This window comes from Hyperoodon ampullatus (assembly GCF_949752795.1).
Source record: "Hyperoodon ampullatus genome assembly, chromosome: 1".
NCBI lineage: Eukaryota > Metazoa > Chordata > Mammalia > Artiodactyla > Ziphiidae > Hyperoodon > Hyperoodon ampullatus.
In genome coordinates, this window is record NC_136914.1 from 179,573,116 (window position 1) to 179,599,176 (window position 26,061).

Here is a 26,061-nt window from a genome sequence, read left to right on the forward strand (position 1 = left end):
CGACGCAGCCAAATAAATAAAATAAATATCTTTTTCAAAATGGTGCATTATAAAAAGTTATCCTCTGAGGTTAAGAACAAGATAAGGATACCCACTATCATCACATCTATTCAACCTAAATTAATGACCCTAAGTAGTGCAATAAGTAAAGAGAAAGGAATAAAGGGCATAAAAATTTAAGGAGAAAAAGAACTCTCATTTTTCATAGGTGATATGATTGTATGTATAGAAAATCTTAAAGAATCTTCAGGCAAACTATTAGAATAAATCAATAACTAGAGTTCACTAGAAACAAGTTTCATATACAAACCAACTATATTTCTATATACACACAATGAACAAGTAGAAAAATAAATTTAATATATACTATATATATTATCATAAATGTCAATATCTGGGGGCAAAAATTAAACAAAGGTTATTCATAATCTCTACAGTGAAAGCTAAAAAGCTCTCTTGAGAGAAATTAAAGACCTAAGTAAATTCAGGGGATACTATGTTCATGAGTTGGATTACTGAATATGAATATTAGTAAGATGTTAATTCTCCCTAAATTGATCTAGAGTCCATGCAATTTCAGTCGAAATCCTAAATTTATAAGAAAATGCAAAGGGCCCAAAATAGCCAAGTCTATCTTTTCTGCTCATTCCTTCCTACAAACCACAATAAAGGCTCTTGTTCACATTTTACCCTGCTGCTTCTTCCTCCTGACTGAGCCTGGTGCGTCCCCATGTGGCCCTGTATGGTGTGGTGTGCCTCCTTCTCTTAGGAATTGTAACAAACTATCTTTTCAACAGCAGGGATCTCCTGACCTGCTGGCCTCACCATACCTGAATAATAAAACCTATATTTTAAAACACAATAAAATGAATGAACTAAAACTATATACGATGATGATAATAATAGTGAATCTCACAAACATGATGTTAAGCAAAAGAAGGCTGTTACAAAAGAGGTCAGAATAAGTGCGTTAGACGTCAGTAGTGTTTCCGCTCATGAGTGTAATGACCAGAAGGGGGCATGAGGGAGCCCTCTGGGGACACTGGTGATGTTCTGTTTCTTGTTGTAGGTGTTGATTGCATGGGTGTGTTCAGAAAATTCACTGTAATTTACTCATGATTTAGACACTTTTCTATATGAGTGTTACACTTCAGTTTACATTAGAAAAACCACTAGGATTCAGCCACAACTATATTCAGAATAAAATAAGAACATTCCAAAACTTGAAAGAATAAAAATAAATTATCTAACACTTCATATCATAAGTTTAAAAATTAACGATGAAATGAATACTAGCAGCAGGGAGACAAAGGAAAAACAAACAAATTAATTAGAGTAACATAAAATGCAACAAAATTGATTAAATAAATCAGAACTAGTTCTTTGAAGAAATCAATTTAAAAAACTTTGGTCAAGTCTAATCAAGAAATAAAGGAAGACAACACAAAAACACAATAGTATCAATGAAGAGAAAGATATTTCAACAGGTAGATATTTTAAAATTATCTGCAAACACTATATCGAGCTTTAATGAAACATTTGAAAATGCCAGTGTTTTCTAAGATTTTCTGTACAGCAGCTTACTAAAAATGACTCGAGGAAATGTAGGAACCAGAAAAGAAAATTTTCAAGATATTGAAGTAATAGCTCCAAGACCAACATCTAGCCCAGGTAATTTTACAGTTGAATTTTTTTCCAGCTTTCAAGAGCTCTGTACATACAAGGGCAAAAGGATGAGCAATTCCTCATCCACATCATGAAGGGAGTAAAACCGTACTACACGTTGAACACAAGCATCTGAGAGAGAAACTATTGGTCACGGTCACATATGCATCTAGGTGGAAAACTTCAACTGCAATAACAAAAAAGCAAAACAACCATTATATAAAAACAGAAAGCCAGGGCCAACTCCTGGGAAAGTTCTCCCCACTTATAAAAAGGAAAAACAGAAAATAATACCCTCTTCTTCCCTGTGCTGCTGTCCTTCTGGGTATGGCACTTGGAACTGCCACAGACATCCTAAAACTATGAGAGCTCAGACTCCGCCCTGTGGAGAGCCAAGAAGAAAGATGAGAACAACCAGAGCCTTTGATCTGGGCACTGATTGTCTGAAGTGGCCAACCCTGGAGCCACCCTAGCTCCAGACCTCTTTTCATGTGAGATAATAAGTCTTCCTTATTTTTTAAGCCACTCAAAGTGAGCATTGTTACTTGCAGACAAGTACATTCTAATAATATACAAAGATGAATTACATTTAAGCAGAGGAAGAAAAGAGAGAAAAGAGTCTTAGAATTTTTAAAAAATCACTGAGGAAATACATAAAATTTAGTAGAACATATGATAAATATGACATTCAAGTCCATGGGGGAAAGGAAGGATTACTGGATAAATGACAGAAGGAGCCAGTACTGAAAAATGTAAAAGATAGGTCATAACCTCACAATTTACCCCAAATCTAATCCCAAGTAGATGGCAGATTTCATTGAAATAAAATCAAACCATAAAAATACTAGAAGAAAGTATGGATGAAGAGTATCTACTCTGCAAACTGGGTATGGCTTTCCAAAAAAATATAAACACACACATTTTTAAATGTCTCTATGTGAAAATATTTTCTTAATTCAAAAGCAAAGGATAGGGACTTCCCTGGTGGCGCAGTGGTTAAGAATCCGCCTGCCAATGCAGGGGGCACGGGTTCGAGCCCTGGTCCGGGAAGATCCCACATGCCACGGAGCAACAAAGCCTGTGCACCACAACTACTAAGCCTATGCTGTAGAGCCCACGAGCCACAATTACTGAGGCCCGCGCACCTAGAGCCTGTGCTCTGCTACAAGAGAAGCCACTGCAATGAGAAGCCCGCGCACCACAACAAAGAGTTGGGCACCCTCGCTCGCTGCAACTAGAGAAAGCCCGTGTGCAGCAACAAAGACCCAATGCAGCCATAAATAAATAAATAAATAAATAAGCAAGCAAGCAAGCAAAGGATATATGGGAACAACATATTTGACACAAATAACTATCAATTCCCTTCTGAAAGACAGGTTATATGAGTTGACAAGAAAAATTTCATTCCTGATATAAAAAAGCAAAGGACCTGAGGTATAATTTACAAAATGTGAAATATATATGACCAACGATCACATTTTTAAATGTACAATCTCCTAAAAATGCAAATTTAGTAGCATTTTTTCATACTGTTACCAAATTAGCAAAAATGTTTAATATATCACTCAATTTTTGAGTATAGGATATAACAGAGACTTCCATATATTACTGATGGATGTATAAATTATTAAATCTTTCTATAATCAATTTGAAAATATGTACGTATCAAGTACATCAAGAACCTAAAATTATTTTCTGTGGCTTGGTAATTCCACTTACTAAAAAAAGTTAAAGAAATATAGATGTAATAAAAGTACATGTATTTTGGATATCTGTCACAATACTATTCTATAATAATACAGTGAAAATGCCTAAAGATACATCATATGGAAAGATAAAATTAACTATGGCTCCCTATAAGTTGAGTAATGTGTTTCCATTAAAAATAGTTGTAAAGAATAGTTAAAGAAGTGAGAAAATACTCCCAAGACAGAATTAAGTGGAGAAGTCAGGATGTAAAATTTATGTACAATAAATAGCAATTTGATAAGCATACATATTACTATCTCTATGTGCAGGGTGATGGGAAAAAGAAAAAAATAACAATAAGTAAAATGCACCAGAAATGCTAACAGTATCTATTTCTTGGTTCAGAGATTATAGCTGACTTTTATATTCTTTTTTTCATTTATTTGTATTTTCTAAACATTCTACCCTAAATGAGCATGTATCAATGCTATCTTCAAAACGAAGAGATGTCACTTAAAATGAAATATTTAATCGTATCTTTTCCTTATCCCTTTACTCAGATGAAGCAGCAGTGTTTGTTTTGGGTCTCAGCTCTATCCAAAGTGGTTCCGCACAAGGGTTTGGAAGGGTTGACATTTTACTTGGGAAATACGCTGCAGGAATGCTAATCCACGAAGAGACTGAAGTTTATTTCTCTTCTGTGACTCCCTGTGCATGGCCGGAGTCTCTATCAGAGCAGCTAAATAGAGACACTGCACAATTCTCAGGCTGCCTCCTCCCAGCCCCACCACTGCTCACTGCCCACCGCTCCTTCCCCATTACTGAACCCACTGCGAGGCTCCTGGCACTGCGGCGGGAGCCACCAGGTAAAGGATCCCACCTGGGCTCTAAGAGGCAGCTCCTGCTTCATTACCAGAGCTCTCTTGTCCGCTGGCTGATACCCTTTCCTCCTGGCCTCACTGATTAGAGCTCCTGGACCCTGAGACTGTGGGACAATTTGTAACACAGTGCAGCAGACCTGGGTAAGAATGTTAATGATGTACTTCCAAGCCCGGGGAGGGCTGGGGTCCTATAGCATGACAATCACTCCATGATGAGCAATTATTACTCTGTGAATTATTTTCACAGCAGCCACAAGGCCCTGCTGGGGCCATGACATCAAGAGAGGCATTTGATTCCTGTCCAAAGCCAGCTTTTATGAAGAAATCAAAATTGACAGAGAAGACAGAAGAAACGTCCTGAACTAGTAAAGGAGAAGGAAGGCATCCCATCTCCCTGGGTAACTGCTGGAACAGGGAGGCTGAGCCATAGTAACTGGTGGAACTTCACGTTAGCAGGCTCTAGAGCAATGGGAAGGGACTATGGGGCTCTAACGCTGCCCGGGGGAGTGAGGTGGGCGGCAGCAGAAAACAGGCTGAGGGGAGTGAGGGAGTCACAGAACTGCATCATCCTAAATTCAGAAACGATGTTCCAGGCCCTTTGCCACACATCCCCCTACCCCCACCCCAGGAAACCTGGCTTCCAGCCCCAGCGCAGCCACCTGCTTATTGGTACCACCTAACTGAGTCTCTCCAGGCACTGGGCCTCAGTTTCCCAACTGGAGCTGCACAGAACTCCATGGAGAGGCTGGGGACCAGGGAGACCGTTCGGGTGAAGCTCGAGACCCCCTGCCCCAATTCCCCACCATCGTAACCACGGCAAGTCCGCTTCCATGACGGTTTAATATATTTGGGTTACAGTAAGGTACTGCTGCAACAGATTTTCTAGGACTAGAGAAAAGTTGGAAAACCACTGGGCTAAATCCTTTCTTAGTCTCTTGGTCCTAACTCAATTCTACTCTATGGAAAGGAGCATAGAATAGTCCCTTTCTCTCTCTCATCACACCAGGGTGTCCTTTGTCCTGGAATGTCAACGCATAAAGCAGCTTCACAGGCTTTCCAGATGCTTCCCGCCCACTTCCCCACCCTTCTGCCCAAGGAGACAGGCTAACCTCCACTGAGCTAGTGAATTAGGTGGATGGTGCCCATGGGAAATGAGGTTCAAAGGGCCTTCAGGCATCTGACAATTTTGCCAGAGTTTCACTGTACCAGGGAACCTCGTTAGTGGAAAGGAATGATTCCCCCACAATGGAATCTTTAGGACAGGGAAGGGCAGACATCCTCAGCAATCATGTCATGGAAGAATGTTTCTGCTGGGCTGTGGCTCACGTTACATTCCAGGCAAGTCATGCTTGTGGAGAAGACAATAACCATGTTTTCCTTCTTCCATTCATAATATCAAAACAGTCCTGAAAACAAAGTCTCATCAGAGGTGAAGCCCCCAGCTCCCTCTCAGCTCTTGGTCTTTATAAGGAGTGGAATCTGCCCCCAGGCATGGAAGGGGGGATGGGCACTGCCCACCATGCAGAGCCCTGTTCCTGTCTCTCGCCTCAGGCTTTGGCACACAGGTGTGGAGAGGAGCTGCCTATCCAGGGCACCTGCAGGCAGAAAGCCATGCTCTAAGCCTCGCTGTGCCTCTCTGCTCTTGTGGGATCTGGGGTAGATACTCAGAGAAGGTGTATAGCTCCAGCCGCCTGAAGCTGATGGCCCAGGCCACACGGGAGAGCGCTCACTGCCAAGTGCTGCATGAGGATCATTACTCTGGCTGACCACGAGGTTCCTATTGTTTGCACCTTCCATCTGAGAACATGAAAATTCAAAAAAAGGAAGTGGCTGCAAAAGCTCAGGAGAGCAGAGCCAGGAGCATCACAAAGGCCCCCAAGTCAGGGAGACAACGTACTGTGATGCATCTTTGTCCACAGTAGGTGCTCGGTGGTCCCTCCTTGGCTCCCTCTTGTCCTGTGCTTTAAACAACTTTCCCTGCCCCCACCTTTGGAAACTTTCCTACAGGTGGTCTCCACCAATCCCATTCCAGCTCATGTCATGAGCTGAGGACATCTGCAAGGACGAACCCATGGGATCCTCCTTTGGAGACTTCCATCTGAACAAAGAGAAAGCCAAAGAGAAAAGTGTAGGGCTCCAATAGGAACAAGCACGAGTCCCCAGGACAAATATTAAGCCAAGTCCTGTGGGAGCTGGACAAGACTTTCCAGCAAAGCCTGCCCCTGGCGGGGTTGCTTGGTAATCACCCATGCCAGACAGCTCCAAGGGGAACACAAAGATGATTAATATTTTGCCTGGAGTTACACAGCAAGAGGGTGACATAGACCTTTGATTTTGCCATCCCACACTCCCTCAACAAGAAGGCGCTTCCTGGATGAGATAATTTAATAAGTATTTGTCCAGCACCCTGCAGTGCAAGGCGATCACCCACTCCTTCCATCCTCTGGAGGGGCTGAGTAATCTACAGCCTCTTGATACCACTTAATCTAAAATGTCTGGGTGACTCACCCTCCCCGAGAGTTCCCTCCAGGGTGTTCACTTTAAGAAAACATCCATTTGCTCCTTAATGTAAACAATTCCTCTAGATTTAAATCTTAAAGAAACTACTTGGTTTTTGTTTTTGTGTCCGTGTTTATTTACTGTTGTTGTTTTTCAATATAGATAGATAGACGATATATTCATATACTGATACCTATCATCTTTTCAGGGACCCCGACACGGCTCCACCATGAGAGCACCCTGCCGTCAGTCCAGTTGGCTCCTCTATCCACAGAGAGATGCAGATGAGGGGCCCTCCTCAGAGCTGCCCCTGCCTCCTAAGGATGACTGATCTTTGCACTGCCTTTTGTGTGTCTCTGAACCCTAACCCTACCATCACATCTGCTGCCCACCCTCAACTTTATTTTTAGGTTACCCCAATTTCCCAGCCCTACCCCTCCCAGCCCCATCTTCCACCAGGAACCACAGCTCAGCTCTGCCGTTAAATGCTCTCCTAGACCCGTGCCACTCTGTCCCAATGCGCTCTCCTTGCTTCATCCTGAACCCCCACAGGCTTTGCTTTAAGGCACCCTGGGCCTGAATAGCAAACATTTGCTATGGTAAATCCCATTCCCTGCTTTCCAGATAACTTCTCCTTAACAGAGATAAGCTGCCAGGCAGACAGATAACAACTGGGATATGCAGTTATTAAGGGCAAATTTTAAAATGACAAAAGATTACATTTAAAAATAAAGCCCACTTGAAAATCAGCTTCCCTTCCAACTCAATCACATTCAGACCTCCTGCTCAGCAGCTCCTTATACCGGGAGATTCAAGCTCCCATTGGCTTCAGGGTATTGGAGGAGCGTTGCCATGGCAACACGGAGGGCCCAGACACCTGAAACGGGAAGTGGAGGACACAGCACCTCCCCTCTCTCAGGCACCTGGAGTGGCCAGCATGACCCCAGTCAGCTGCCTAAGATGAGGCAGGGAGCCCTACAGCCAACATTCCCACCCAGTGGGGGGACCTTGGGGTTAGAGCTGAGCTAAAAGAAAGTGGGTGGGGGGTAGCAAAGGAGCCAGCAGGCAGGGCCTGATTTTCTAGGACCTCAGAGGAAGACTTGGGGATGAAGGCAAGTACTGTGGCAAACATGAATGGTCACTGAGGCAGGCAGCTCCTTTCATACCAGATTGACTGAAAGGGCTCCCTGGTCCTGGTTTCCCCTGGCCAGGTGGGAGTCCCAACACAAGCCAGTTTCTATTGCAGCCATGAATGACCCAGACCAATGCTGACCACCCATCCCCAGGCTCCCACCCACCAAACCTCACAGCTTTGGGCATCCCTAACAGACATCACAGGTCATTTCTGACACCCTTGACATTGCAGGCCGCACCCTGGCTTCCCAAGGTTTCACACCATAGTCATTAACCCCCTTTCTGATGCCACAAACTATCTTCCAAGCTCCCAAATGTCATCAAAGCTTGGGTGTCACCATTGTCTCACAACCAGTTACTGAACTTCTTATTATTTGACCAACTCATGACTATACTTTCTGTCACAGAACGGGCTGAAAGTCCACCATCCCCACATCACAAATGGACCCCCCAGCCAACCCAGCCTCTCCCTAGCAAGCCAGGCCTCCTCCCCATGTTCTAACTGATGAGTGCTCCCCCCGTGCTTTCCAGCTCTCACACCCTCCACGACTTCACACATGCATCCTTCCATCTGGTCCTCAAAAAGCACAGCCAGAGAATGCCTTCATCCAGATTCTCAGTACCCCAACATCATGTAACCCCTTCCTGCCCCTCTGCCGCCCCCAGCCAATGCTAGAGGCCAGGCTAGAGGGCTCTCTATTAGAGGTTTATCCCACCTGCTGAGAACTCACCATGCCCTTCATCTCCAGCGCACTATCATGAGTAGAGATGTCTCCCCCTCAAATGTATAGAAGTGTGTGTGTGTGTGTGTGTGTGTGTGTGTGTGTATGTATGAGAGAGAGAGAGAGAGAGAGAGGGAGAGAGAGAGACTGCAGGAGCCTCTGCCTGAGTCTATGCCAACCAGCTCATGCTTTAGTGCTTTCCTGATTAGACGGAGCCCTGGGACTCCTTTACATCATGGGTGCTCCCATCTCTGGCTCCAACAAGCACGTGGTCTTCCTGTGCAGGCCACTTGTGGGAGAGCATCCCTGGAGAGCCAGCAACTGCCCTTACCTGCACCCCCGCTATTGGCTCCACACCGGCTCATAAGCACCACATCTGAGGTCCCCTGCTGGATAACTGTTCCATCCCCTTGCTTGCCACACTGACCTCTTGGTCCTAACACCTTATTCGACTCTTGACTTCACAGGCCTCCCCTTCAACTTGGGGAGTTCCAACTCTGGGTAAAGGCCACCTCGCCAGACCTCAATTCTGAAAATGCCCCCCATGGGGTGAGGGAGGAAGAGACAAAGTATCACTGAAAAGAGTCCCCAGGCCTGCCACTTGCATCAGCACCAAATAAAAGCAAGTCAAAGCCCACCCTGAACTCTGCAGCTCACCTGTCTCTCACTTGTGTCTCCAGTGGGCGCCTGCACTGCCTGCTTCTCATGCTCCGCGGAGCTCATTTTCTGGCCATGGCTTTGCCTCACTCTTGGATCGGGGACACTCTCTGGCCGTAACCTCTGCCTCCTGCCTTAGTAACAGTCACACCTGTCCCCAACGTTGGGCTGATTTCAGCGACTCCAGGAAAACACATTGCCCCTTCTGGCCTTGTCCAGGACCACAAGGCTGGTCCTCCAGGCCCAAGCAGGACCCACTGGCACCAGACGCCCCTGCTGTACTCAGAGCTGAATTAGTGGCACTTTCTGTCCGAAACCCCTTGGAGCCTCCTCCCCACCATGTCCCACGAACACCAGCATCAACAGCAGCATCTGAAGAGAAAGACTGGAGAGGGGACTTTCGTGCCGGTTAACATCTGCTTGGAACACAGGCCCAACACATGGCAGTAGGAAAAGCAGGAGGTGAGCGCCCCGAGGCTTACCTTCCGCATGTCTTTGCCAAAGGTCTCGCTGTAGGTCGTGCCCAGGATTTCAAACTGCACGTAGGGGTTCGAGCTGTCTTCCCGAAACTCCATCACCCCTGTGAGACCAGTGATGTGGCCCTGTGAGAGAGAAGGAAAAACCATGAGAGGGTAGGGCAAACGTGGACGGGTAGGGGATGGAACCCCAAAGGCAAGGAAGAAAAAGGAAGTGGTCGCCAACGTCTGGGAAACAATGGATGCACTGTAATAAGGCAAGAGGTGCTGGCAGTCCTGGGGCCTCGGAGCAGGACCAACACGTCCTAGGCCCTTGGTCACAAGGGAAGTTCCTAGGCTTGTCCCCATCATTCATGCCGTTGATGTGATTAGAGCATCTGCTTTATGCCACACACCGTGCCAGCCCTGAGATTGGAGAGGGGCAGCTTTTGTCCCCACCCTCCTGGAGCTTACAGTCTTTCACTGCAGCCTGCTCTAGGGGCTCACCTTAGCCTGAGCCAAGAGGGAAGGCCAAGGTCAGCGAGAGCCATCTCACACAGGTGGCGGGAAGTGGCAGGGCAGCGGGCGTGAGCACTGGGGGCTAAAACCCAGCTCAAGTCTGGCTTTGCCACCTCGGGCAAGTCATCTCCCATCTCCCAGCTTCGGCCTGGAGCTCATTAGACCACATCACAGAGCCTGCAAGGGCCGAAGGAGAAAATGTGTACAAAGCGTGGTGTCTGGCACACACTGGATGTAGGGGCGTGCCAGCCCTGCGCCTCTCTCTGGTCGCTCTGTGGCCTCTGGAGTAGCAGGTGGCAGAGGGGCTGAGTGAGCCTGTGCTGAGCCCTTTTCTTTCTTCAAGCCTGGGGTGGGGGGTCACATCCAGCTTTGATCTCCCACAGACTGTAAGTGGGGAGAGTCCCGGAGAATGAGCTGGCCCCAAAGAGGCCCCCGCTCGGGCTTGGGCGGCAGCAGATTCAAACCAACATCAGACTCCATTCACTGCTATGGAAACCATGCAGAATTTACTGTGACTAAGACTCCTGAAACCATAGATTTCCCTAAATGTCTTTTCGAAGCCTCTTAAAGCCAATTCACTCTAACACGTCTTCTGTGGATTACCCAGTTCACTTCAGATCCAGTCTTTTGATGGATTTACTGTCACACTTGAGCATATAGGACACATGATGTCCTACATGCTAAGGTGTGACACAAAATCCACCAAGTCATAGGTATGCCGATGTATGCACGGGGATGCACACACACATGCACACACACACACAAGGTGAGGTCCTGCTGAGTAGCACGTGCACTGCCAACTGAGACAAACTCTCCTGGGGACAGTGGCAGCCTGCAGAGTGGGGTATCTGGCAGGCATGAGCAAGCTGGTTGCCTCCATTTTTTTACTTACTTGTGATCTTGGGCAAGTTACATAACCTCTCCGATACTAATCTCCTTATATAAAATGAAGATAATAATAACACGTATCCATGAACCCCAGCTAACCAGCCCTCAGATGCCGGGACAGGAAGAGTGGCAAGGGGAGAGGCCTGGGAGGGACCTGGCTGGGTGACCACAGAAAGAGCTCAGCCTCCTGGAGCGGGAAGAGAGTGGGGGTGTGAGAAGGGGCTTGTCTTTGGCCTTGGCCTGGAGGGGTGCCCCTTGCACACACCTTTTTGATTGTGTCCAGCATGGACCTCCCTCCATTCCATGGCTTGGTGGACTTGCGGATGCAGTTGAGGCTTGCCATGCTGTGCCACTTCCGATCCTCCAGCTTCCTGTGGAAGGCGTTGGCCAACATCAGGACACTGTCGTATAGGTAGAGGTTAGAGATCTGCAAAGACAAAGATGGTGAAACCCTTTCCATTGGTGCATTTCCAGGGACAGGGAGAAACCAGCAGAGGACTAGAGTGACCCACGATGCTGACACTGAGAGGTGGGGCCCAATACCTAGGCTATGATCTTTCGACTTCCAGTTGGTCATCCAAGCACCCAGCCAGGTGCTGGAGTCCTGAGTAGAATTAGACCTGGCCCTGCTTCAGGAACTAGAGTGGGAGGTGGATCTGTACATCAACAGAACCAGTGCGATCAGAGCCATGACTGAGGCTTGGACACAGCTCTATGTAAGACTGTGGAGGGGGCATCACACTCAGGTAACAAAGGATGGAGGGAAGGACGGGCATAAAGCTCAGTCTAGAAGGATTAGGATAAAGGGTGGGCAGCATTGTAGGCAGGGCACCACATCTGAAGAGGCACGGAGGTGCAGAGAAGCTGGGTCAGGTGGAGCAGGTTCCACCAGCATTTTCGGCAAAGGACGAGATAGTAAAGATTTTAGACTTTGTGGGCCTTATCGGTCTCTTTTGCAACTGCTCAACCATGCTGTTCTAGCAGGAAAGCTGTTCCAAATGGTACAGACACAGAGGATATGCCAAGAAAAGTTTATTTAGAAAATAGACAGTGGGCCACAGCTGGCTGACCCCTGGGTTAGAGGGACTGAAAACAGTTCAAGTTGTCTGCATCAAGGGGACAGTATGGAGGCAGGGACCATGACCTTGTGGGCCACGCTAAAGAGGAACAACATAGGTGGCTTTAGGATCTGTGCCTGAAATCAGATCTGTGCCTTAGAAAGACCACTCTGGTCCCTGGACAGGCCTAGGGCAGATGGTGGCCTGAGGGACACCGGCAGCTCGTGTGAGATTCTGGAGGCCACGGAGCCTGCACTACAGTGACATCACTGCTGGCTAGGGGACGCATTTGGAATATGCAACCATGAGCCTCTGAGAATTACTCCTTTGCTTAGCTGTCCACAGTAGAGCTGGATCTTAGAGGAGACACAGTCCCTCTCAGAACTCTCGAGAGCACGGTAGTAAGGGAAAGTTTGTAGTAACAGTGAGAAGAGCAGCACCACAGTGGTGAGATGCAGGGGTGGGACAGGTCTGGGCCACCCTCATGACCATGATTAAGACCCGGATGGGCATGAGCCTGGACTCCAGTGGTCACAAGAGCCCTTGGTGGGGAGGAGGGCAGCCCCGCTTCCTGAGGTTACCACCACCGCACCCCACCCTGCTCCTCCAAGGAGTTGTCACGGAGCATGAAGTGGCGGGGGGAAGTAACACCCATCCTCGGTCAGGTCTGTGACCCCTCACGGGTAACTGCTGCACAAACAACCGTTAGCCAAAGTGGGTCAAGGGGGTGATTCTCTGCACACCTCAGCAGCGAGGTGTCTGCTAAAAATATTTCAGAAAAACAAAATCGCCGGATATACATAGGAGAATATGTTGGCCTCACAGGACTCCTGGGAAGATCAAATAGGATCCTTGGGCTGTGGGAAGAATTCCAGCCACCTCCCACTGCTCCCCAGTACACCCCTCACACTCTCAACACCTCCATATCTTGTTCTCGGCCTGCAATTCCCTTCCTCACAAGACTTAGATGGGATACCCGCAAAGCAGAGGCCCAGACAGGAACTTGGGTGTTAGTAACGGTCCTCTGCAACTGAAACCAGAGGTGGCCCAAAGGAGCTGGTCCAGGGAATCGCACACACCTGCTCCATTGTGCCCTTTCCCCAACTCATGCTAACCTCCGGGGGTCATCTCTGCCGTGACATGTCTGAGCAGAGCTGACCTCTTCCTCCATGGATGTCCCTGTGCCTGACCATTCCTGCACAGCCCTGTCCTATCCACCCTCAACTGGTGTCCTTGCAGTGGGCACAGGGATGCATGTCACTAAGGCCTGAATGTCTGACGTCTCCCCATTTGGTAGGTGGAAGATGGAAAGGAGCACGCCTGGTGTGACCGACCACTGCTGATTTAAACAAGGTCCTCAGGCCACAGGGAAGCAGGCATGTCAGTGCCTAGTGACCTTTTTCAGGGTCCTGCACTACACAGGCGCTTACCTGACAGCAGAGAGAAATCACTCCCACCACCGGGAATTCACCCCCTGTCCTGCAGGGAACAGACAGGACAGAACACTGTCTCCCACTCCTTGAACCCTGGGGGATCATTGCCTTGATGAGAAAGACAAACCCACTCCCTGCTCTTGTCAGCCCCCAGCTCTCAGGAGCCTCTACCACTGCAAAATTATTTCTGACATGTGTACCTCCCCTCTGAAATACAAACCGATAATGGACGTGTTCTAAGAGCATGTAAGCCACTTAGAGTTGGCTTGGTCTTATTTTTTATTTTATTTCTTCCAAAAGGATAACTCAGAGCTGAGAGTCCTTGATGATGTGAAGATTTCTCTTCTCAAGATGTTTGTGGATCTCCCGGCCAACCACTCACAGCCAATGCTATTCAACCAGCTGGGACCCTTTGACCCACATCCCTGCCTATACGTGCATTCACACACACACGGGGCAACACCTCCCCTGCAGTGGCCCAGACTAGCGCCCAGTGGAATTTCCTTTTTTCCCTCCAGCACTTCTAGTCACAATAAATGAAAGTACTTAATTACATAAGTGATTCATATGATACAAATGTATGAATGCAGAAAGGCCTGTCATGAAGAGGAAAAAACAGGATGTGACTCAGAAAGGCCAAAGGAAGAACAGGTTTGAGCAATGCTCTCTTCCAGGTCTATATATTTTCACTATCTCTAGAACTCAGCACCAACCAAGACACACGGTTGGTGCTTAATGCATGTTTGATGGATGGATGCATGCTGGATGGGTGGATGAGTCTGGATGGATGGGTATGTGGGGGTGAGTGGGGAAGATGGGTGGATGGATGGATGGATGGATCTCTGCTAAGAATGTACACATTGATCTTGGTTCACAAAAAGAGAAAACATACAAAATAGCAAGAAAAAGAGATTTTCTGCTTCCAACTCTGACTTGAGAGGGTACCTCCTTTGTTTAAACAAAAATCTGGTTCTCGTTTATAGCTTGCTCAGAATGTCTGCTTGAGCCTTCTTGAGTCAACTTGGAGTTGTTTCCATCTCTCCACTCACTCCTGCCCCTTCGCTTGTAAGGTGCTGTCTCAATACCTCTCCCTGCCTTGGCAGAAGCTAACACTCCAGTACAGATCTGTGGCTCCACCAACCTCAGCATTCTCACTTAGGTGACTTGCCAGGTGCACTGGTGGGTATACAAAGGGAGGGATGCTACCCTCACAGTCTGGTTGTCCAGAGAAGGGACTTTTAGGGGAAAAGATCAAGAACATATAGTAAAAAGGCAGCCTCCGCTTGGGGCTTCCTCCAGGTCCTGACAAACATAAGACAAGCCTTTCCTCATGGTGGGTGGGTGAAGACCAGTGTCCCAGTGTCCCGGCTTGGTCAAGCCAGGTCCCTGAGCCAAGAGAAGTGTAGAAGGACAGAGGCTCTCAGCTGCATGGACCCTCACTCACTGCTGGTCTCGAGGGGCAAACAGCCCGAGCTGGAGCTACAGGTCACAGGGTCAGAGAAGGGGCCCTGGCCTGAAAGAGTCCTTGCCTCTCTCCCTCACATCTCAGATGAGGTCCAGCACAGAGTTCACTAGCAAAAGACAGACAAGCAGGGCAGACACTGTCACCTCATCCCTCTGCTGGCAGAAGCCCTGGGCTCTGGCTGGCCTAGGAACACTGCAGCACTAAAGTGACAAAAGACTGTAAAAAAGCATTTCAGGTAAGAGCAGACTTGAGAAGCTAAAGAGAGGCCAAGTGTCGAGGCCAAGGGCATGGCAGAGGAAAGACCCAGATGCACAGCAAAAGATCTGGGACCAGGTCAGAGATGCCAGATGGAGTAAAGTCAGAGGAAGACAAGAGCCAGAGCTGGGAGAGGCTTTCCTGGGAGCCTGTGACCCCATTCTAAGTGGGTACACAGCTGCAAGGGGCCCAGCTGGTTCAGTTAGCCACCCTAGAGATGCATGCTAGGGTCCCCTTTTGCTGTCATACAGTACAACTCTTACGCTACCATGTGGGGAGCTTAGCTGGGGCCCTGGGAGGATGAGCAAGAGCTTCGGATTCATCACAACCTGGGCCAGCTCCACTCACTGCTGAATCCCCAGAGTGGACAGCAGCACATGGATATAGCACATGCTTGATAAATGCTCACTGTATGGGTGAACTAAATCTCCTCTTGAACTTACTTGCGAGGTGATGCTGAACAAGTCATTGAAAGCTCTAGCCTTATCTTGATGACAATAAAATACAGTGTGATCAGTGAGTGGCCCTGGAGAGGTGCAGTGGGGCAGCCCTGATTTACCCGCCCTGTGAAATGCAGATGGTGATAACCCTGGGTGCCTAGTACCATCCTGAGCTCTTTGCAGGCATTTCTGTTTTGGGGGTAACAGGGACAGAAAGGAATGGAAGGGGAAATGAAGGACCCAAGCAGGCTCCTGACTTCAATGTGGATGAGCTGAGAGCTTGTCCAGGGGTATCGCTGGCGGCTGGGGCCCAGTGTGGGTCTTGCACACAGAAGTGTGGGGACTATCGTGAAAAGCAGTTTCTATCTTCTACCACCACTCACCCTCTCCTCCAACGTCCCTTGGTCCGCAAGCTTTTCAAGGGCAAGCAGGAGTCATATCTGGCTTCTGTAGCTTCTGGGTCAAAAGACTGAGCAAGGATCAGCCCTGAGTCTCACATCGCAGCGCTGCCTGAAATCTGCTCACCTGGGTGCATGTCCCTGGCTTCCTCCTAGCCCGGCAGCAAGGTCACGACTGCCACAGCCCCCTGGGCCTGATCCGGGCCTTTCGGGTCTGCATGTTCTGAAGTGTTGCAGAGCTGCCCTTTGAGGAAAAGGCCACTTCTCTGCTCCCGGGGTGTTCTATAAAAGCTGCCAATACAGGAAGGCCCAGAGTGAGGGCCTCTACAATACCCTGACCCAGGTTCCTGAAAGGGAAGTGGCTTGGCCCACTTCAAAGGCCTGACATTTGCACTGCAGGGCTGGCTCAGCCACGGGAGCCTGGGGCACAGCCAGTCCTGCAGCAAGACCACCCAGGTGTACAGGGGAGAGGAGAAGGCAGGCAGGATGTGACTAGGGGCAGCTGCAGCCCAGTACCTGTGGGAGGTGCCATGCCCTGCACACTGTCACCAGCTGCCCGTCCCCTGCCCAGGCTTAGGGGTTTCACCCCTAGGGAAGCTTCCTAAATCCTCTCTACATGGTCACTTCTCATGGCCACCCCATAGCTCAGGTGCCCTCATTTCTCCCTGGGGCGATGGTAACCCATGGTTACCTCGTCTCCCAGCCCAGGCCCTCCAATTCCACCCTGCACCGAGTTGTCGTTCTCAGATGCACATCCTGCCCTGTCACATCTTCAAGGGCTGCACCCCAAGCCTCGGTGCCCTGCAGCTGCCCTCCTTGATGACTGATTTCCAAACACTTCTTGCCTCTCACCCCTTGCTTCAGACACTGAATTCAGCCCCTGCTCTCTTTGGCTTCTTGGCCTTTGCATATGCCATTCTTCATAACTGGAACGTGCTACTAAATGGAGATTAAAATTCTCAAGTTATTCGGATTTTGTGAGAATTCGGAGAGACAACATTTGTGAAATGTCTAACATAAGAACTGGCCCATAATAAGTGCTTAAGGGATGTTTGTGGAATTAATGGATGTTGAATGAATAGTTTTAAATCTGCTCTTAGGAAAAAACACCGATGTAAACAGATGTCAAAATGTTTGGAAAGAGGATGCCTCTTAGAATAGGAGTGATGGAGGACAGAAGCCACCCTGGGAAAGGGAACAGGACCTCCACATGGGTATATTCCATGTGGAACTGTCTATGTGTAGTCAGAATCTGGGTTATGTGCTCCCATGAGATGGGGGCATCCTGGCAAGGCTTGCATTTCCAAAGTCAATACCTACATAAGAGGCAGGTCATCGAGAGTTGAGGAAGATGGTGGAAGAGTAAGACGCGGAGATCACCTTCCTCCCCACAGATACATCAGAAAGACATCTACACGTGGAACTGCTCCTATAGAACACCTACTGAATGCTGGCAGAAGACCTCAGACCTCCCAAAAGGCAAGAAACTCCCCATGTACCTGGGCAGGGCAAAAGAAAAAAGAATAAACAGAGACAAAAGAATAGGGACGGAACCTGCACCAGTGGGAGGGAGCTGTGAAGGAGGAAAGGTTTCCACACACTAGGAAGCCCCTTCGCAGGCGGAGACTACGGGGGGCGGAGGAGGGCAGCTTAGGAGCCGCGGAGGAGAGCACAGCAACAGGGGTGTGGAGGGCAAAGCGGAGAGATTCCCGCACAGAGGACCGGTGCCAACCGGCACTCACCAGCCCAAGAGGCTTGTCTGCTCACCTGCCGGAGTGGGCGGGGCTGGGAGCTGAGGCTCGGGCTTCGGTCGGATCGGAAATAATAAAGATCAGATCAGAAATAAATGAAAAAGAAATGAAGGAAACGATAGCAAAGATCAATAAAACTAAAAGCTGGTTCTTTGAGAAGATAAACAAAATTGATAAACCATAAGCCAGACTCATCAAGAAAAAAAGGGAGAAGACTCATATCAATAGAATTAGAAATGAAAAAGGAGAAGTAACAACTGACACTGCAGAAATACAAAGGATCATGAGAGATTACTACAATCAACTCTATGCCAACGAAATGGACAACCTGGAAGAAATGGACAAATTCTTAGAAATGCACAACTTGCCAAGACTGAACCAGGAAGAAATAGAAAATATGAACAGGCCAATCACAAGCACTGAAATTGAAACTGTGATTTAAAATCTTCCAACAGGGCTTCCCTGGTGGAGCAGTGGTTGAGAGTCCACCTGCCAATGCAGGGGACACTGGTTCGTGCCCCGGTCTGGGAAGATCCCACATGCCGCGGAGCAGCTAGGCCCGTGAGCCATGGCCGCTGAGCCTGCGCGTCTGGAGCCTGTGCTCCGCAACGGGAGAGGCCACAACAGTGAGAGGCCCACGTACCGCAAAAAAAAAAAAACAAACTTCCAACAAAAAAAAGCCCAGGACCAGATGGCTTCACAGGCGAATTCTATCAAACATTTACAGAAGAGCTAACACCTATCCTTCTCAAACTCTTCCAAAATATAGCAGAGGGAGGAATACTCCCAAACTCATTCTACGAGGCCACCATCACCCTGATACCAAAACCAGAAAAGGATGTCACAAAGAAAGAAAACTACAGGCCAATATCACTGATGAACATAGATGCAAAAATCCTCAACAAAATACTAGCAAACACAATCCAACAGCACATTAAAAGGATCATACACCATGATCAAGTGGGGTTTATTCCAGGAATGCAAGGATTCTTCAATATATGCAAATCAATCAACGTGATACACCATATTAACAAATTGAAGGGGAAAAACCATATGATCTCAACAGATGCAGAGAAAGCATTTGACAAAATTCAACACCCATTTATGATAAATACTCTGCAGAAAGTAGGCATAGAGGGAACTTTCCTCAACATAATAAAGGCCATATATGACAAACCCACAGCCAACATCATCCTCAATGATGAAAAACTGAAACCATTTGCACTAAGATCAGGAAAAAGACAAGGTTGCCTACTCTCACCACTATTACTCAACATAGTTTTGGAAGTTTTAGCCACAGCAATCAGAGAAGAAAAAGAAATAAAAGGAATCCAAATCGGAAAAGAAGAAGTAAAGCTGTCACTGTTTGCAGATGACATGATACTCTACATAGAGAATCCTAAAGATGCTACCAGAAAACTATTAGAGCTAATCAATGAATGTGGTAAAGTAGCAGGATACAAAATTAATGCACAGAAATCTCTGGCATTCCTATACACTAATGATGAAAAATCTGAAAGTGAAATTAAGAAAACACTCCCATTTACCATTGCAACAAAAAGAATAAAATAGCTAGGAATAAACCTACCTAAGGAGACAAAAGTCCTGTATGCAGAAAATTATAAGACACTGATGAAAGAAATTAAAGATGATACAAATAGATGGAGAGATATACCATGTTCTTGCTTTGGAAGAATCAACATTGTGAAAATGACTCTACTACCCAAAGCAATCTACAGATTCAATGCAACCCCTATCCAACTACCACTGGCATTTTTCACAGAACTAGAACAAAAAATTTCACAATTTCTATGGAAACACAAAAGACCCCGAATAGCCAAAGCAATCTTGAGAACGAACAATGGAGCTGGAGGAATCAGGCTCCCTTACTTCAGACTATACTACAAAGCTACAGTAATCAAGACAGTATGGTACTGGCACATAAACAGAAATATAGATCAATGGAACAGGATAGAAAGCCCAGAGATAAACCCACGCACATATGCTCACCTTATCTTTGATAAAGGAGGCAGGAGTATACAGTGGGGAAAAGACAGCCTCTTCAGTAAGTGGTGCTGGGAAAACTGGACAGGTACATGTAAAGGTATGAAATTAGAACACTCCCTAACATAAACTCAAAATGGATTAAAGACCTAAATGTAAGGCCAGACACTATCAAACTCTTAGAGGAAAACATAGGCAGAACACTCTATGACATAAATCACAGCAAGATCCTTTTTGACCCACCTCCTAGAGAAAAGGAAATAAAAACAAAAATAAACAAATGGGACCTAATGAAACTTAAAAGCTTTTGCACAGCAAAGGAAACCATAAACAAGACCAAAAGACAACCCTCAGAATGGGAGAAAATATTTGCAAATGAAGCAACTGACAAAGGATTAATCTCCAAAATTTACAAGCAGCTCATGCAGCTCAAAAACAAAAAAACAAACAACCCAATCCAAAAATGGGCAGAAGACCTAAATAGACATTTCTTCAAAGAAGATATACAGATTGCCAACAAACACATGAAAGAATGCTCAACATCATTAATCATTAGAGAAATGCAAATCCAAACTACAATGAGATATCATCTCACATCTGTCAGAATGGCCATCATCAAAAAATCTAGAAACAATAAATGCTGGAGAGGGTGTGGAGAAAAGGGAATACTCTTGCACTGTCGGTGGGAATGTAAATTGATACAGCCAGTATGGAGAACAGTATGGAGGTTCCTTAAAAAACTACAAATAGGGGCTTCCCTGGTGGCGCAGTGGTTGAGAGTCCGCCTGCCGATGCAGGGGACACAGGTTTGTGTCCCGGTCTGGGAAAATCCCACATGCCGCGGAGCGGCTGGGCCCCTGAGCCATGGACGCTGAGCCTGCGCGTCCAGAGCCTGTGCTCCGCAACGGGAGAGGCCACAGCAGTGAGAGGCCCGCGTACCGCAAAAAAAAACCCCAAAAAACAACAAAAAAAACACTACAAATAGAACTACCATATGACCCAGCAATCCCACTACTGGGCATATACCCTGAGAAAACCATAATTCAAAAAGAGTCATGTACCAAAATGTTCATTGCAGCTCTATTTACAATAGCCAGGACATGGAAGCAACCTAAGTGTCCATCATCGGATGAATGGATAAAGAAGATGTGGCACATATATACAATGGAATATTACTCAGCCATAAAAAGAAACAAAGTTGAGATATCTGTAGTGAGGTGGATGGACCTAGAGTCTGTCATAGAGAGTGAAGTAAGTCAGAAACAGAAGAACAAATACCGTACGCTAACACATATATATGGAGTCTAAGAAAAAAAAAAAAGGTCATGAAGAACGTAGGGGTAAGACGGGAATAAAGACACAGACCTACTAGAGAATGGACTTGAGGATACGGGAAGGGGGAAGGGTAAGCTGTGACAAAGTGAGAGAGGGCATGGACATATATACACTACCAACTGTAAAATAGATAGCTAGTGGGAAGCAGCCACATAGCACAGGGAGATGAGCTCGGTGCTTTGTGACCACCTAGAGGGGTGGGATAGGGAGGGTGGGAGGGAGGGAGACGCAAGAGGGAAGAGTTATGGGAACATATGTGTGTGTATAACTGACTGACTTTGTTATAAAGCAGAAACTAACACACCATTGTAAAGCAATTATACTCCAATAAAGATGTTAAAAAAAAGAAAAAAAAAAGAGAAAGGTCCTCACATCTGCAGGAAATGGAAGAGAGAATTCAGCCATGAGCTCTTGACTGGGATTTCAGCTGTTGAGAAACCCAGGCAGACATTCCTGGCTGCTGGATAATTAAAGACCAATCACATGAAGCCAGAGGACCAAGGATGGAAAGATTACATTTTTTTGAACAGTTAACACCCAGAATCCCCATTACATCAGTAACTATATTTTATTTAGGAAAATACCTGTGTCAGCAGGAACAAAGGCTACCAGTAAAATTGTTAAATTGATCTTCATGAGAAAATGAGGAGAATTTACTTTGGAGTCAAGACCCAGAGGGAGAAAAGAGAGGGTGGATAGGGAAAGGGAAGCTAGCAAGATGTGGAGAAAGGATGAGGCCCTGGGTGGAGGGGGTGGGGCTGTGGAGAAGCACACAAGCCTTCTCTGGGAAGACTTCGAAACTTAGAGGCTGTTTGTGCAGCTGCAATGTGCAAGTCCCACCTCAACCTCCACCGTATGTGACACCATCTCCGAGACTTGGATTTGTTGTCTTGTTGAAACCAGGAAAGACATTGATTTCCCATCTGGATCGGTACTGGGTGGGGTAGAGGCAGCCCCATCAGAAGCTCAGATGATTTGTTTACTTCCTTACTGAGTCCCTAGCGGCAGGATTAGGGCCAGGAGTAATGAAAATAGAAGCCCCCTGTGAAATGTGCTGAGCTCTTCAGGAGACCTGTACGCGTCCAATCCTATCTGGACCTCAGCGGCCTGAGACCTATGCCCACCCCCGTCAGGCTGGAAGGGAGAGGCCCTGGAGGATGACGGCCCTGCTAGGTCACTGGCTGTCTGCCTTCCCAGTGCTCTGTGCACGTTTCTCCACAGTAAATCTGAGAATTGAGGCAAGTCATATCAGGGTGCTCCAGCCTTGCCTCCCTTGCACTCCAGGGGCCCAGGGAACTGTTGTGCATCCGCATTATCAAGGTACAAATCATCCTGGAAGGCAAAGGAAGATGAATGGCACGCCAGGGTCACAGCCACATGGGCCAGCTGCATCTCGCCACCAGGCCATTATCCACCCAACACCAAAGCTAAAAATGCGGGAAACGTGTTCATTAAGAAAGGCTGCATTTCCTCCAGGCTTCTAAAGAGCCCAGTTTTCTCTTGCCTCTGTCATTAATCAAGCAAAGTAATTAATCAATCAAAGTGCAGGGAGACCTCAGAGGCAAACAGCAGGAACTGACCTCTGACCAGACCCTCAGACAGGCTCTAGCCGTCCAGCGAAGTCAGACAAGCAGCCGGCAGAGGGTCCAGCTGGGAGGACAAGCTGATGCCCAGATGTCACAGCTTGAGAAATCCATCTCCAGGCGAGAGCTCTCTGCCAACCTGCTGCCAGCCCGCCCGTCCTGAGAGAGGGCGCCACGGCCAGGCCTGAGGAGGGAGCCGATGGTGGCAGAGAGCCAAGGGGATGGGGATCTCTGCTCATGTTGAATCCGAGGAGGGGGGATGGGGGAGAGTTGTGGAGGAGCATTTGCTATACCCAAGGCTCTCTGGCCTCCAGTGGCCAGAACTGCAACCAGCTGCACCCAAGCAGACCACCTGTTCAACTGGCCCTGACAAAGGCATCGATGATCACGCTTCCCCAGTCTGGTCCCTACATGTTCCACCTGGGTCTTTACGGTCAAGAAAACCAGAGAAAGTGACATGAAGTTCAAGGTAGCTCTGTGAGGAGCTGTGTTGCTCCAGAGGAAAGAATTCTACAGGCAGGTTGACAAAAAACTTGTAAGCTAGGGAAGAGTCCAGAAAGCCTTACAGAAACAGGGATGTAAGGGGTGGGGTGAAATGCTTTAATGGATTGAGCGAGGAAGGAGTGATTCCATCTATCAAGCCATTCCACAATTTTAAAATGCACAAAGAAGAGAAATTCCAACCTGAGGGAGCATTTTATAATAACACCACATTAGCCCCTGCAGCCTAATTCAAGGATCAGGCTTCACAGTGACCAGACAACACAGCTTCTCTCATTCGCCTGTCCCGCCTTGGAAACACATTTGAATAGAAATGGGGTAACAATGTGACAGTGTGTCTGTTAGGTCAATTATAGCCCTGAAGTCACCAGGCAATGCAGTTCTGGAGACCAAGGATGCTAAAGATGCATCTCTGACCAAGGCTACCCATGAAATCCGAGCAAAGTCTCAGGGGTCCTTAAGGTCTGGTTGTCACTTTTATTATTAGCTGAGTAAGACAGGCCCTAAACTAACTTGTCGAGAAAACAAGAATCAGAAACACCCAAATAAGACAGTGCTTTGTAGGGAAAAATAAACAACAGCACTGCACACTGGCAAAGGCAATACTTTTGGAGCCACTAGAAGCCACTTATTTAAGTACTTTTCTTCCAAAAGACGTGCTCTTTACTAAATAGGAACCAAAATCATTTGCTATAACAGTGCCTGGTTGGCTCTGGAGCACAGAAAGCCCTGACCACAGGCCTAATAGAGGAAGATGGAACTTCTGAGGCCAGCTCAGTACAGAAGCGGAGAGATGAATGGTCCTGTAAAAATGCCCTGTTTTTGATGGTCCACTTGAAAACTTCTAATCCAGAATTATCATCCCAAGAGCAGCCATCTGGGGGAGGAACTAAAGATGGACTTGAGGGTTCCATTTCCAAAAGGATTTTCATTAATTTCACCAAGACAAAGTTAATAATCCATGACATCAATGCTGTTTTGTTTTCTTTTCCTTCAGTTGGTTGTGCTAAACATGTTAGAATCTTCTCCATAAATCTCACAGCTAGAGGCTAGTAGAAATTAGTTTGCCTTCTACACCGTCATTAAGAAAGAAAGAAGTGGTAATAGCTACTGAGGAAACTTGAAGGGAATGGCTTGTAAGTGAGATGAATCTGCCCAGATGGTTGTTGGGTAGGATGAGTAAATAAATCCACGTTTGCCTCTCATCGTAGCCCACACAAGGAAGGAGATGCAATGAATGGAGATAGATTGCTTTAATAACGTATTTTATTTATGGATCTATAAAGAGGCTTCTAGAGACAGTTTAACTTATGTTAAGACCTGCATTCTTAACAGATCCACCCCATCAGTCCTTATCGAGGGTCTCCAAGGAGCAGGGTCTTGTCTGAAAAGCTAAGCGGGTCGCAAAGACAAGGCCTCTCCTCTCCCTCACAAGGCAGCGATGACTGAGTTCCTGTGTGACTGATGCAGACAGTAAGTGGTGCTGGATGCCGGTGATCAGGGGCTGGACAGGTGGGAAGTGCTCTCCCACCCACTGTGAGGCTTTCCAAGAGCATGCTCAAGAAGGGAGCGGACTACATCATACAAAAAATAACGAGGCCATGTTCAGCCTTTCCGTGGAAACCCTGAACACACCTGGCTCCCTCCTCCACAGCGGTACTGTTAATAGCTCAGCCTTGTTCAAATTGCTTTCTATATGTTCTCCCCTTTAATTTTCATTATGCCTCTGAGGGGTAGGTAGTGTTCTAATCCCCAGTTTACACAGAAGGAAACTAAGGCACAGAATGACAAATAAATAATAATAAACAGTTAGTAACTAGAGTTACTGGAATTTGAACCCAAGCAAGCTGGCTCCTGTGCTGTTGCTGCTGTTGCTACTACTTCTACTATTGCCAGTGCTGCTTCTGCTTCTGCTACTATTGCTACTGCTACTGCTACTATTACTACTACTACTACCGCTACCGCTACTATTACTACTACTGCCGCTATCACTACTACTGCTACCACTACTATTACTAACACTACTACAGGTACTACGGTTGCTACTGTGACTTCTGATACTATTACTGCTACTGCTGCTACTGTTACTACTGCTGCTACTACTGCTACAAGATCTCTATGATGTCACTCTTAAATCTTGCACTTTATGTAGTGCCTGGGTCTCAGAAGGAACAAAGAGAGGTAGGGTGGCCAGGATTCTAGGTTCAATATTGCACTGACCTCACTTGATGATGACTAGCCACCCACCTCAGAGCCATGGCTTTGTTCATCCTCCTAATGGGTGTGTGTCATTTCAGAAAGCCCTCTACTGCATTCCTCGATACTACCATCAATCTCCTTTTCTCTCTTGGCCTCCAGGACAGATTCTTTGTATCCAGTGTGATTGATGTGCAACCGAAGAGCTCACCTAAGCCTTTTGCCCAGGGCAAAATGAGTAATCAAGACCTAGACAGGAAGTACTTTCTCCTCTCCCTCCACCCCATCAGGGCAGCACGTGCTGGTGTAACGGGAAGCAGCCCTCCTTTCTCCTGGAGTAGAAGGAGTGCAGTATGGTAAAGCAAGAACTGAGGAAAAATGGATGGGGGATACGGGGCAGGGCGCAGCAGGGCTGGTGTACGTTTGGAGGAGGACGAAGCCCTTTGAGGAGAGAGAACCTGGGGAGACCTTCCTAGGAGTGAGGCCCTCCTGGGGTCTGGCCCCCACAGAGAGTGGCCGGCACCTCCCTGTCC

The 26,061-nt window shown here is 47.2% G+C and overlaps 1 protein-coding gene across 1 annotated transcript in view; it reads right to left on the reverse strand.

The window, feature by feature from the left end:
* The window catches only part of GRID1 (glutamate ionotropic receptor delta type subunit 1), a gene marked incomplete at both ends in the record, with an annotated part of 680,272 nt that overhangs the window by 194,470 nt on the left and 459,741 nt on the right, over positions 1-26,061 (reverse strand). Inside the window, 2 exons of the mRNA XM_079706722.1 lie at positions 9,730-9,849; positions 11,375-11,536. Coding sequence (XP_079562848.1) covers positions 9,730-9,849; positions 11,375-11,536 — 282 coding nt within the window. The remainder of the gene's footprint in view (positions 1-9,729; positions 9,850-11,374; positions 11,537-26,061) is intronic.